Source organism: Salvelinus alpinus, chromosome 9 (assembly GCF_045679555.1).
Source record: "Salvelinus alpinus chromosome 9, SLU_Salpinus.1, whole genome shotgun sequence".
Taxonomy (NCBI): Eukaryota; Metazoa; Chordata; class Actinopteri; order Salmoniformes; family Salmonidae; genus Salvelinus; species Salvelinus alpinus.
The window spans coordinates 24,866,996-24,881,772 of NC_092094.1; the positions used below are offsets into that span (position 1 = coordinate 24,866,996).

General features: G+C 44.0%; 1 protein-coding gene across 3 annotated transcripts in view; it reads right to left on the reverse strand.

The window, feature by feature from the left end:
* Positions 1-7,649: 7,649 nt before the first annotated feature.
* Positions 7,650-14,777, reverse strand: part of furinb (furin (paired basic amino acid cleaving enzyme) b) — a 248,012-nt gene continuing 240,884 nt past the window's right edge. For all 3 annotated transcript variants that reach the window (XM_071416549.1, XM_071416550.1, XM_071416548.1), the window contains exons 14-15: positions 9,730-9,858; positions 7,650-9,005 (exon numbers count right to left, since the gene is read on the reverse strand). In XM_071416549.1, the coding sequence (XP_071272650.1) occupies positions 8,293-9,005; positions 9,730-9,858 (842 nt within the window). In that variant the 3' untranslated portion in view covers positions 7,650-8,292. The remainder of the gene's footprint in view (positions 9,006-9,729; positions 9,859-14,777) is intronic.

Genomic DNA, 14,777 nt, shown 5'->3' on the forward strand with positions numbered 1-14,777 from the left:
ATTCTGTATCAGGTAACTGATGCAAGCAGTAGAATCAGATTTTAAAAACGGATAAAAATACACCTTATAGAACAGCGGGGACTGTGACAATAAACACACCCACCCACAGACACACTTGTACATGATAAGACACGCACTCTACACACGCATACACATGGATTTTGTATTGTAGATAATGTGGTAGTAGAGTAGTGGCCTGAGGGAACACACAATGTGATGTGAAAAGTTATGAAATGTAATGTCATGTAATAATTTAAATTGTACAGTCGTGGCCAAAAGTTTTGAGAATGACACAAATATTAATTTCCACAAAGTTTGCTGCTTCAGTGTCCTTAGATATTTTTGGCAGATGTTACTATGGAATACTGAAGTATAATTACAAGCATTTCATAAGTGTCAAAGGCTTTTATTGACAATTACATGAAGTTGATGCAGAGTCAATATTTGCAGTGTTGACCCTTCTTTTTCAAGACCTCTGCAATCCGCGCTGGCATGCTATCAATTAACTTCTGGGCCACATCCTGACTGATGGCAGCCCATTCTTGCATAATCGATGCTTGGAGTTTGTCAGAATTGGTGGGTTTTTGTTTGTCCACCCGCCTCTTGAGGATTGACCACAAGTTCTCAATGGGATTAAGGTCTGGGGAGTTTCCTGGCCATGGACCCAAAATATCTATGTTTTGTTCCCCGAGCCACTTAGTTATCACTTTTGCCTTTTGTCAAGGTGCTCCATCATGCTGGAAAATTGTTTGTCACCAAACTGTACTTGGATGGTTGCGAGAAGTTGCTCTCGGAGGATGTGTTGGTACCATTATTTATTCATGGCTGTGTTCTTAGGCAAAATTGTGAGTGAGCCCACTCCCTTGGCTGAGAAGCAACCCCACACATGAATGGTCTCAGGATGCTTTACTGTTGGCATGACACAGGACTGATGGTAGCGCTCACCTTGTCTTCTCCGGACAAGCTTTTTTCCGGATGCCCCAAACAATCGGAAAGGGGATTCATCAGAGAAAACGACTTTACCCCAGTCCTCAGCAGTCCAATCCCTCTACCTTTTGCAGAATATCAGTCTGTCCCTGATGTTTTTCCTGGAGAGAAGTGGCTTCTTTGCTGCCCTTCTTGACACCAGGCCACTTGACACCAGGCCATCCTCCAAAAGTCTTCGCCTCACTGTGCGTGCAGATGCACTCACACATGTACTGGTGGTGCCCCGATCCCGCAGCTGAATCAACTTTAGGAGACGGTCCTGGCGCTTGCTGGACTTTCTTGGGCGCCCTGAAACCTTCTTCACAACATTTGAACCACTCTCCTTGAAGTTCTTGATGATCCAATAAATGGTTGATTTAGGTGCAATCTTACTGGCAGCAATATCCTTGCCTGTGAAGCCGTTTTTGTGCAAAGCAATGATGACGGAACGCGTTTCCTTGCAGGTAACCATGGTTGACAGAGGAAGAACAATGATTCCAAGCACCACCCTCCTTTTGAAGCTTCCAGTCTGTTATTCGAACTCAATCAGCATGACAGAGTGATCTCCAGCCTTGTCCTCGTCAACACTCATACCTGTCTTAACGAGAGAATCACTGACATGATGTCAGCTGGTTCTTTTGTGGCAGGGCTGAAATGCAGTGGAAATGTTTTTTGGGGATTCAGTTCATTTGCCTGGCAAAGAGGGACTGTGCAATTAATTACAATTCATCTGATCACTCTTCATAACATTCTGGAGTATTTGCAAATTGCCATCATACAAACTGAGGCAGCAGACTTTGAAAATTAAAATGTGTCATTCTCAAAACTTTTGGCCACGACTGTATACTGTACCAGTCAAAGGTTTGGACACACCTACTCATTAAAGGTTTTTTCTTTATTTTTTATATTTTCAACATTGTAGAATAATAGTGGACTTAATGTTGCAGCCTTGTCAGCAGCTAATGGGCATCCTTAATAAAAACAATACAAATACTACAGTAGACTCTTCCTACATCCCACTGCAGCAAGGACACAGAGGACAGACTTAATGACCACTGAACAACCCCTACAGCACACGCTCACACACTTACATGGGTGAGTGAAAGTACATGGCAAGTCACTCCATCTCCTCTGCAGATTCAACACAACACAACACTCATTCACTCACACACACGTACTTGCCATGCAAGGCATGCACAGGTTACGGGTTTCCTAAATGAGCTACAATTTCTCCCTGCATATCTAATTATGGGGCGCATTCAGGATATACTATTATCTTAGACCTGCTCCCCTCTCTACTCTTCAGGAGGCTGGAGGAAAACTCCTCTTAATGATCTCTGCAAATACTACTGACTGACATGCACAACTTTTCCCATTCAAATTAATCTAGGTTAAATATTAATGTACTGGTATTTCAGCAGTATCTAGGGCTAGAGGAAGTTATTGCATCTCTGGGGGATCGGGCAATGCTCTTCCTGTAGCTGAGTAGTGTGGAGGAGAAAACAGGTAGATGAGAGTTAACTTGGCAGCACAACCAAAACAAGCCCTAGAGATCAGGAAGTGGGCTTGTGTACTGCTGGCGGCCTCTGACAGGGCATTAGCTCTGTGAGTGTGTTGTGTGAGTGTGTCTGTAAGTTTTGGCTGACTGCTGTGAATGGGTCAACACAACAGATCTCATTTCACATGACCTCCCAAAGTCATTTTATTTCAGCATGACATTTATCCCCACAATATTGACATCAACCATCAGTCAAATAAAAAAGGATATAAAATAAAAAAAATAATATAAAATACAATCCAATATGATCTATTTAAAATATGTTGTAACCTTGATTGTATCGGCATGATTGAATCGACGAGTTCAGAATATACAGTTGAAGTCGGAAGTTTACATACACTTAGGTCGGAGTCATTAAAACTCGTTTTTCAACCACTCCACAAATTTCTTGCTAACAAACCATGGTTTTGGCAAGTCGGTTAGGTTATCTGACCCTGCCTCACACAGGAAGCGGCGCAGGTCCTAATCCAGGCACTTGTCATCTCCCGTCTGGATTACTGCAACTCGCTGTTGGCTGGGCTCCCTGCCTGTGCCATTAAACCCCTACAACTCATCCAGAACGCCGCAGCCCGTCTGGTGTTCAACCTTCCCAAGTTCTCTCACGTCACCCCGCTCCTCCGCTCTCTCCACTGGCTTCCAGTTGAAGCTCGCATCAGCTACAAGACCATGGTGCTTGCCTACGGAGCTGTGAGGGGAACGGCACCTCCGTACCTTCAGGCTCTGATCAGGCCCTACACCAAAACAAGGGCACTGCGTTCATCCACCTCTGGCCTGCTCGCCTCCCTACCTCTGAGGAAGTACAGCTCCCGCTCAGCCCAGTCAAAACTGTTCGCTGCTCTGGCACCCCAATGGTGGAACAAACTCCCCCACGACGCCAGGTCAGCGGAGTCAATCACCACCTTCCGGAAACACCTGAAACCCCACCTCTTTAAGGAATACCTAGGATAGGATAAAGTAATCCTTCTAAACCCCCCCCCCCCCCCCCCCTTAAAAGAGTTAGATGCACTATTGTAAAGTGGTTGTTCCACTGGATATCATAAGGTGAATGCACCAACTTGTAAGTCGCTCTGGATAAGAGCGTCTGCTAAATGACTTAAATGTAAATGTAATGTTATCTACTTTGTGCATGACACAAGTAATTTTTCCAACAATTGTTTACAGACAGATTATTTCACTTATAATTCACTGTATCACAATTCCAGTGGGTCAGAAGTTTACATACACTAAGTTGACTGTGCCTTTAAACAGCTTGGAAAATTCCAGAAAATTATGTCATGGCTTTAGAAGCTTCTGATAGGCCAATTGACATCATTTGTGTCAATTGGAGGTGTACCTGTGGATGTATTTCAAGGCCTACCTTCAAACGCAGTGCCTCATTGCTTGACATCATGGGAAATCAAGAAATCAGCCAAGACCTCAGAAAAAAATGTAGACCTCCGCAAGTCTGGTTCATCCTTGGGAGCAATTTCCAAATGCCTGAATGTACCACGTTCATTTGTACAAACAATAGTACCCAAGTATAAACACCATGGGACCACGCAGCCATCATACCGCTCAGGAAGGAGACACGTTCTGTCTCCTCGAGATGAATGTACATTGGTGTGAAAAGTGCAAATCAACCCCAGAACAACAGCAAAGGACCTTGTGAAGATGCTGGAGGAAACAGGTACAAAAGTATCTGTATCCACAGTAAAAACGAGTCCTATATCGACATAACCTGAAAGGCCGCTCAGCAAGGAAGAAGCCACTGCTCCAAAACCGCCATAAAAAAGCCAGACTACGGTTTGCAACTGTACATAGGGACAAATATCGTACTTTTGGAGAAATGTCCTCTGGTCTGAGGATACAAAAATATAACTGTTTGGCCATAATGACCATTGTTATGTTTGGAGGAAAATGGGGGATGCTTGCAAGCCAAAGAATACCATCCCAACCGTGAATCACGGGGGTGGCAGCATCATGTTGTGGGGGTGCTTTGCTGCAGGAGGGACTGGTGCACTTCACAAAATAGATGGCATCATGAGGGAGGAAAATGATGTGGATATATTGAACTAATATCTCAAGACATCAGTCACGAAGTTAAAGTTTGGTCGCAAATGGGTCTTCCGAATGGACAATGACCCCAAGCATACTTCCAAAGTTGTGGCAAAATGGCTTAAGGACAACAAAGTCAAGGTATTGGAGTGGCCATCACAAAGCCCTGACCTCAATCCTATAGAAAATTTGTGGGCAGAACTGAAAAAGCACGTGCGAGCAAGGAGGCCTACAAACCTGGCTCAGTTACACCAGCTCTGTCAGGAGGAATGGCCAAAATTCACCCAACTTATTGTGGGAAGCTTGTGGAAGGCTACCCGAAACGTTTGACCGAAGTTAAACAATTTAAAGGCAATGCTACCAAATACTAATTGACTGTATGTAAACTTCTGACCCACTGGAAATGTGATGAAAGAAATAAAAGCTGAAATAAATCATTCTCTCTAGTATTATTCTGACATTTCACATTCTTAAAATAAAGTGGTGATCCTAACTGGCCTAAGACATGCAATTTTTACTCTGATTAAATTTCAGGAGTTGTGAAAAACTGAGTTTAAATGTATTTGGCTAAGGTGTATGTAAACTTCCGACTTCAACTGAACATTACCAGTCAAAAGTTTGGACACACCTACTCATTCAAGGGTTTTTCTTTATTTTTTAAATATTTTCTACATTGTAGAATAATAGTGAAGACATCAAAACTATGAAATAACACATATGGAATCATGTAGTTACCAAAAAAGTGTTAAAGAAATCAAATACATTTTAGATTCTTCAAAGTAGCCACACTTTGCCTTGATGACAGCTTTGCATTCTCTCAACCAGCTTCATGAGGTAGTCACCTGGAATGCTTTTCCAAAAGTCTTGAAGGAGTTCCCACATATGCTGAGCACTTGTTGTCTGCTTTTCCTTCACTCTGCGGTCCAACTCATCCCAAACCATCTCAATTGGGTTGAGGTCGGTGGATTGTGGAGGCCAGGTCATCTGATGCAGCCCTTACACAGCCTGGGGGTGTGTTTTGGGTCATTGTCCTGTTTTTGAAAAACAAATGATAGTCCCACTAAGCGAAAATCAGATGGGATGGCGTATCAGACCAAAGGACAGATTTCCACCGGTCTAATGTACATTGCTCGTGTTTCTTGGCCCAAGCAAGTCTTTTCTTCTTATTGCTGTCCTTTAGTAGTGGTTTCTTTACCACAATTCGACCACGAAGGCCTGATTTACGCAGTCTCCTCTGAACAGCGGATGTTGAGATGTGTCTGTTACTTGAACTGTGAGGTGCATTCTGATGTGCAGTTAATTGACGATTTCTGAGTCTGGTAACTCAAATGAACTTATCCTCTGTTACAGAGGTAACTCTGGGTCTTCCTTTCCTGTGGCAGTCCTCATGAGAGCTAGTTTCATCATAGCTCTTGATGTTTTTTGCGACTGCTCTTGAAGAAACTTTCAAAGTTCTTGAAATTTCCCAGATTGACTGACCATGTCTTAAAGTAATGATGGACTGTCGTTTCTTTTTGCTTATTTGAGCAGTTCTTGCCATAATATGGACTTGGTCTTTTTCCAAATAGGGCTATCTTCTGTATACCACCCTTACCTTGTCACAACACAACTGATTGGCTCAAATGCATTAAGAAGGAAAGAAATTCAAAAAATTAACTTTTAACAAGGCACAAATGCATTACATTACCTCATGAAGCTGGTTGAGAGAATACCAAGAGTGTACAAAGCTGTCATCAAGGCAAAGGGTGGCTACTTTGAAGAATCTAAAATTTGTTTAACACTTTTTTGGTTACTACATGATTCCATATGTGTTATTTCATAGTTTTGATGTTTTCACTATTATTCTACAATGTAGAAAATGGTAAAAATAAAGACAAACCCTGGAATGAGTAGTTGTGTCCAAACTTTTGACTGGTACTGTATGTTCTTAAAAATACAACATAATACCAATAACTTAATAATGCATGTCTGCCAAGGTGAAAAATACCAGCAAGCCAATACATTTGCTTGTCAAAGTGTGTGAAGTGTGTAATAACAAGAGAACGCTATTCTCTTCTTTCCACTGATAAAGACTTGGCGGTGAAAGAAACCCTGAAAATCAATACAGCCTCCAGAGGGAGAATGAAGACAATATGATGTAATTTCTTGCCAAAAGCAAGAGAATAGAGAAATGTTGAGAAGGTCAAATAGCTTTTTGGGTTAAGTGCTTTTTTAGAAAGATGGCAACACACATTACCGCAGGGTTGGGAAATCCCTCTATAGGTAAAGCAGTGTGCCAATATAATCAAGTGGCTTACTAATATAATCTGCCATCCCTCCTCCCACTTGTTCTACAGGGTGTGTGTTTGCTGATTGATGCATGGGCTTTCTGCTTATGTCCAACAAACAACCACACTACTAGGACTTTTGCCTTTCAACAGTTGCCTATATTGGTATTCAGTGCTATTAAGCTGTTGTGGACAATATTTCTAAACTAAAGCTCAATAGTTATCAAAACCCTGAAGACTACTCCAAAAGAGTCTGTGCTGGATTTCTGATGTTTCTACACTTGCTTTTTCCATGACATAGACTGACCAGGTGAATCCAGGTGAAAGCTATGATCCGTTATTGATGCCACTAAATCCCCTTCAATCAGTGTAGATGAAGGGGAGGAGACAGGTTATATAAATATTTTTTTAAACCTTGAGACATTTGAGACATGGATGGTGTATGTGTGCCATTCAGAGGGTGAATGGGCAAGACAAAATATTGAAGTGCCTTTGAATGGGGTGTGGCAGTATGTGCCAGGCGCAACAGTTTGTGCTAAGAACTGCAACGCTGCTGGGTTTTTCATGCTTAACAGTTTCTGTGTGTATCAAGAATGGTCCACCACCCAAAAGCCATCCAGCCAACTTGAAACAACTGTGGAAAGCATTGGAGTCAACATGGGACAGCATCCCTGTGGAACAGTTTCGACACCTTGTAGAACTCAATATTAGGGAGGGTTCTTAATGTTTTGTACACTCAGTGTATAGTGGGGTTGTATTAGCTGCTGAAGAAGTGCAGCAGCCCACTGATTATTGAGCAGAGTAGGAAGCTCTCAAAGAACAAGCAGTAGGAAAAAGTTTAACCAGAAGGTGTTTATCTCAGAGAGAATCTAATTTACAAATCCAAACTTTCTCTTTCTCTCTCTGTTGTACATTAAATAAACCCTGCTGTGTTCTTCATCCACTCAGAAACTGTGTTGGGCGGCTATTTAGCTCTTGTGTACAAAGTCACAGTCACACATACACGCGCATGTATGCTGATCTCTTCCCATGCCTGCTCATATTAGGACAGAGGCTCAGGGCCATGTGTATACCACAACAAAAATAACATTAGCGGGAAACATTAGCGAAAACTATGGATCCCCAACTCAATTCAGAAACTGTAGTTTCCCTTTACCCTTGGGCCAGGGGAATAATCTTATTTAAGTCTTTAAAAGCAAAGAAAAAGAATATACAATAAAATATGGTACTTATAGAATTAAAACATTTTCTGTTGACTAATGCTTGAGGGTGAATCAGTGGACCTGGAGGTGCTTGCTGGGCTGCCATCACATCCCTGGATCAGCATCTCTGTGTATCAGTCTCAGCAAGGGACGAGGCCTGAGCCAGACCCAAACCACAGACCCATAAGCTCCAGCAGAGGAAGGGGCCGGAGAGACCAACCCCTCTGAAGAGAGTTTCCCCCAGATGTAGGGGTCAGAGAGGGGGCTAGAGGGAGCTCTGTGTCCTGATAAAGGCTGTCCTCTCACTGTGGCAGTCTAGCTCCTCGCTGTCCGATTCAGAGCCCCCCAGTGTTACCTGGTCCTCGTCCCTCCACACAGTGGGGATCCCCTTATAAGACGCCCTGCCCTGCCTTTCCCAGCCCAGCCCCAGGCCGAAGCCAAAGCCCACACGGATGCCCCCCGAGGCCCCTCCCCCTGTTTCCACAGAGTGCAGTTTGGTCCTTCGGGCCCAGGGGGCGCAACCAGAGCGCAGCTGCAGCAGGAGGAAAACCCCAGCGAAGGCTGCCAAGATGAAGGCACAGCTGAGCACTGCAAGCAGGGTAACCAGAGGGGAGGACAGGCCCAGGTTAGGCCCTGGAGGCTCTCCCTCTCCCCCCTGCTCTGACCCCACTGGGCTCTCCCCTGGTCCACTCCCCTCTCCCTGGAGGACTTGGCCGGTTGGGGACTTGCGCTGGACTTGGTTCTGGTGTAGGCAGGCGGTGAGGACCAGGTGACTGTGAGGGGGGCAGGAGAGGCAGTCGTTGGGCCTGGGGCCGGAGCAGGTGAGGCAGGCAGGATGGCAGGGCAGGCAGGCCTGGACGGAGGACAAGTCCACCCAGTTGTCCAGGGACAGGTTGAGGAGCTGGGGGCCTGAGGTGAAGCCGGGGGGGCAGAGCTTCACACAACCCTGCAGGAACAGGGAGAAGCCTGGGCTACACTCTGGATAGGGGGAGAAAGGGGAAGAGGGAAAGAGAAAGAGTAAGAGATGAGAGAGAGAGTGAAAAAGCGAGATGATACCCATACAAAGGGGGATGAGGTGCTGCTTTTCTGAGCAGTCAGTGGGGACAAACGCTCGTACATAGAACCCCACACAAAAAGGCAAAAACATGCCTGAAACCTTTTAACAATCCTGCCATATGCATGAGAAGCCCACATCCACATGCTGAGTGTCACCAAGAGGCATCTGACCCCATCTGCTTCCTCTCAGCCTCCCAAAACACAGCTGCTCTCCAACCCAACACCTCTCTCAATGTCATAGCCCTACTGCTGCCTGCCAGCCACTACTACATACCCTCTCTGCTTTTCTAGTGAACCACATATGTTGTTTTCTCACATATTTAGGATGATGCATATTCATAGCTGGCGTACAAGTCACAACATCACGATAAGTGAGACATTTAACTTTCAAATGGGTTTGGCTTGGCATTAAATGTGTATTCATGGTTTTGCGCAGCCCTCAAACTAGACACTGAATATATTATGACCTGAGCTAGGCTAGATAACTTCATAAGTAGGTCAAGTAAGTGAATACTGTCCATAGCAATGAGCAAGGAACTCAACATGTCCCATCCTCAGTACCAGCAGTTACCTATGGAGGGCGATGTCTCAATGTGTAAAGAGAGTACGAATCTTAGTGCTAGCTAGCTGTCTCAGTGTGTCTCACCTATGCAGATCTGCTGGGCGTCGAAGGTCTTGCAGCTGTTGTTGGACGGCCGGGGGAAGTCAGGAGACAAGGGGTTAATGGAGCTGGAGCCCGTACCGTACAGGATCAGAGTAAACTGACTCAACACACCTGAGAGAGGGGGAGGAGAGAAAGGAGGGAGGAGAGAGGAGCGGAAGAGAGAGAGAGTGAACCCATTTCAAACTCAAGAGAGAGGAGAAAGAAGAACAAAGAGAATGAACAATTCAATACCCCCAAGAGGAGAGAGGTAGACTGGGTGAGTGTGTCAGAGAGATAGTAATATAATGATGAGAAGAAGGAAGAGGTAGGTGAGCTGACTGACAAACCAAGGGAGAGGAGAAGAAAGGCTGACTGAGAGAGAGCGAGAGCGAGAGAGAGAGAGAGAGAGAGAGAGAGAGAGAGAGAGAGAGAGAGAGAGAGAGAGAGAGAGAGAGAGAGAGAGAGAGAGAGAGAGAGAGAGAGAGAGAGAGAGAGAGAGAGAGAGAGAGAGAGAGAGAGAGAGAGAGAGAGAGAGAGAGAGAGAGAGAGAGAGAGAGAGAGAGAGAGAGAGAGAGAGAGAGAGAAACTGCACACCCTAATTGGCAAACAAACAAACCAAAACAAAGGCAGTCTTCTAATGCTTTGTTGATTTCAAAAACGTTTCTGACTCAATTTGGCATGAGGGTCTGCTATACAAATTGATGGAAAGCGGTGTTGGGGGAAAACATACAACATTATAAAATCCATGTACACAAACAACAAGTGTGCGGTTAAGATTGGCAAAAAACACACATTTCTTTCCCAAGGGCTGTGGGGTGAGACAGGGATGCACCCCCACCGTCTTCAACATATACAGTGCATTCGGAAAGTATTCAGACCCGTTCCCTTTTTCCACATTTTGCTTCGTTACAGCCTCATTCTAAAATGGATTAAATAAAACAAATCCTCAATCTACACACACTACCCCATAATGACAAAATGAAAACAGAAATACCTTACTTACATAAGTATTCAGACCATTTGCTATTAGACTTGAAATTGAGCTCAGGTGCATCCTGTTTCCATTGATCATCCTTCAGATGTTTCTACAACTTGATTGGAGTCCACCTGTGGTAAATTAAATTGATTGGACATGATTTGGAAAGGCACACACCAGTCTAAATAAGGTCCCACAGTTGACAGTGCATGTCAGAGCAAAAACCAAGCCATGAGGGGGCTCGCGAGTGGCACAGTTGTCTAAGGCACTGCATCTCAGTGCTAGTGGCGTCACTACAGACCCTGGTTCGATTCCAGGCTGTATTACAACCGGCCGTGGTTGGGAGTCCTATAGGGCAGCGCACAATTGTCCCAGCGTCGTCTGAGTTAGGGTTCGGCCGGGGTAGGCCGTCATTGTAAATAAGAATTCGCTCTTAACTGACTTACCTAGTTAAATAAAACAAATAAAGATTAAATGAGGTCGAAAGAATTGTCCGTAGAGCTCTGAGGCAGGATTGTGTTGAGGCACAGACCTGGGTAAGGGTACAAAAAAATGTGTGCAGCATTGAAGGTCCCCAAGAACACAGTGGCCTCATTGTTAAATGGAAGTAGTTTGGAACCACCTGAGTAATCGGGGGAGAAGGTTCTTGGTCAGGGAGGTGACCAAGAATCCGATGGTCACTGACAGAGCTCCAGTTCCTCTGTGGAGATGAGAGAAACTTCCAGAAGGACAACCATCTCTGCAGCAGTCCACCAATCAGGCCTTTATTTGGGCTCCCGAGTGGCGCAGCAGTCTAAGGCACTGCAATTCAGTGCTACAGGTGTCACTACAGACCCTGGTTCGATCCCAGGCTGTATCAGGAGTCCCATAGGGCGGCACACAATTGACCCAGCATAGTCCGGGTTGGGGGAGGGTTTGGCCGGGGTAGGCCGTCATTGTAAAATAAGAATTTGTTCTTAACTGACTTACCTATTTAAATAAAGGTTAAATTAAATTAAATTAAAAATACAATTATGGTAGAGCACCTAAAGGACTCTCAGACCATGAGAAACAAGATTCTCTGGTCTGATGACACCAAGATTGAAATCTTTGGCCTGATTGCCAAGTGTCACGTCTGAAGGAAACCTGGCACCATCTCTACAGTGAAGCATGGTGGTGGCAGTATCATGCTGTGGGGATGTTTTTCAGCGGCAGGGACTGGGAGACCAGTCAGGATTGAGGGAAAGTTGAACGGAGCAAAGTACAGAGAGATCCTTGATGAAAACCTGCTCCAGAGCGCTCAGGACCTCAGACTGAGGTGAAGGTTCACCTTCCAACAGGACAACGACCCTAAGCACAAAGCCAAGACAACACAGGAGTGGCTTCGGTACAAGTCCCTGAATGTCCTTGAGTTGCCCAGCCAGAGCCCGGACTTGAACCCAATCCAGCATCTCTGGAGAGACCTGAAAATAGCTGTGCAGCGACGCTCCCCGTCCAACCTGACAGAGCTTGAGAGGATCTGCAGAGAAGAATGGGAGAAACTCCTGAAATACAGGTGTGCCAAGCTTGTAGCGTTATACCCAAGAAGACTCGAGGCTGTAATCACTGCCAAAGGTGCTTCAACAAAGTACTGAGTAAAGGGTCTGAATACTTATGTAAATGTGATATTTCAGTTTTTATTTTATTTATACATTTACAAAAAACAGCTTTTGCTTTGTCATTATGGGGTATTGTGTGTAGATTGATAAGGCTGTAACGTAACAAAATGTGGGAAAAGTTAAGGGGTCTGAATACTTTCCGAATGCACTGTAAATCTCAGTAAGACAAAAATAATGGTTTTCCAAAAAAGGTCCAGTTGCCAGGATCGCAAATACAAATTTCATCTAGACACCGTTGCACTAGAGCACACAAAAAAATACATACCTCGGCCTAAACATCAGCGCCACAGGTAACTTCCACAAAGCTCTGAACAATCTGAGAGACAAGTCAAGAAGGGTCTTCTACGCCATCAAAAGGAACATCAAATTCGACATACCAATTCGGATCTGGCTAAAAATACTTGAATCAGTTTTAGAACCCATTGAATTGTTAGATACTACTGCACTGTTGGAGCTAGGAACACAAGCATTCCGCTACTCCCGCAATAACATCTGCTAAATGTGTGTATGTGAACAATACAATTTGATTTGATTTGATTAACACTTTATGGTTATGAGGTCTGGGGTCCGCTCACCAACCAATAATTCACATAATGGGACAAACACCAAATTGAGACTCTGCATACAGAATTCTGCAAAAATATCCTCCATGTACAACGTAAAACACCAAATAATGCATGCAGAGCAGAATTAGGCCGATACCCGCTAATGATCAAAATTCAGAAAAGAGCTGTTGAAATCTGCAACCCAAACCTTACATAACAAAGCCATCACTTACAGAGAGATGAACCTGGAGAAGAGTTCCCATACGCAAGCTGGTCCTGGGGCTTTGTTCACAAACACAAACAGACGCCACAGAGTCCCAGGATAGCAACACAATTAGACCCAACCAAATCATGAGAAAACTAAAATATAATTACTTGACACATTGGAAAGAATAAACCAAATAACTGAGCAAACTAGAATGCTATTTTGCCCTAAACAGAGAGTACACAGTAGAAGAATACCTGACCACTGTGACATACCCAAAATTAAGGAAAGCTTTGACCATGTACAGACTCAGTGAGCATAGCCTTGCTATTGAGAGAGGCCGCCAAAGGCAGACCTGGCTCTCAAGAGAAGACAGGCTATGTGCACACTGCCCACAAAATGAGGTGGAAACTGAGCAGCACTTCCTAACCTTCTGTCAAATGTATGACCATATTAGAGACACATATTTCCCTCAGATTACACAGATCCACAAAGAATTCGAAAACAAATCCTATTTTGATAAAATCCCATATCTATTGGGTGAAATACTTCTTGTTGCAACAAGAAAAAAGCAGCCAGTGAAGAACAAACACCATTGTAAATACAACCCATATTTATGTTTATATATATATATAGAGAGAGAGAGAGAGAGAGAGAGAGAGAGAGAGAGAGAGAGAGAGAGAGAGAGAGAGAGAGAGAGAGAGAGAGAGAGAGAGAGAGAGAGAGAGAGAGAGAGAGAGAGAGAGAGAGAGAGGAAAACACTAAACAAACAACAACACGAAGAATTATCTATCCAAAATGGAGATGTATGGGTAAACCACTTCTCCAATCTTTTTGGCTCTATAACAAAGAATAAAGAACAAAAACATATACATGATCAAATACAAATCCTAGAATCAACTATTAAAGACTACCAGAACCCATTGGATTCTCCAATTACCTTGAATGAGTTACAGGACAAAATAAAAACCCTCAAACCCAAAAAGGCCTGTGGTGTTGATGGTATCCTTAATGAAATGATCAAATATACAGACAACAAATTCCAATTGGCTATACTAAAACTCTTTAACATCGTCCTTAGCTCTGGCATCTTCCCCAATATTTGGAACCAAGGACTGATCACCCCAATCCACAAAAGTGGAGACAAATTTGACCCCAATAACTACCGTGGAATATGCGTCAACAGTAACCTTGGGAAAATACTCTGCATTATCATTAACAGCAGACTCGTACATTTCCTCAATGAAAACAATGTACTGAGCAAATGTCAAATTGGCTTTTTACCAAATTACCGTACAACAGACCATGTATTCACCCTACACACCCTAATTGACAACCAAACAAACCAAAACAAAGGCAAAGTCTTCTCATGCTTTGTTGATTTCAAAAAAGCCTTCGACTCAATTTGGCATGAGGGTCTGCTATACAAATTGATGGAAAGTGGTGTTGGGGGTAAAACATACGACATTATAAAATCCATGTACACAAACAACAAGTGTGCGGTTAAAATTGGCAAAAAACACACACATTTCTTCACACAGGGTCGTGGGGTGAGACAGGGATGCAGCTTAAGCCCCACCCTCTTCAACATATATATCAACGAATTGGCGCGGGCACTAGAACAGTCTGCAGCACCCGGTCTCACCCTACTAGAATCCGAAGTCAAATGTCTACTGTTTGCTGATCAT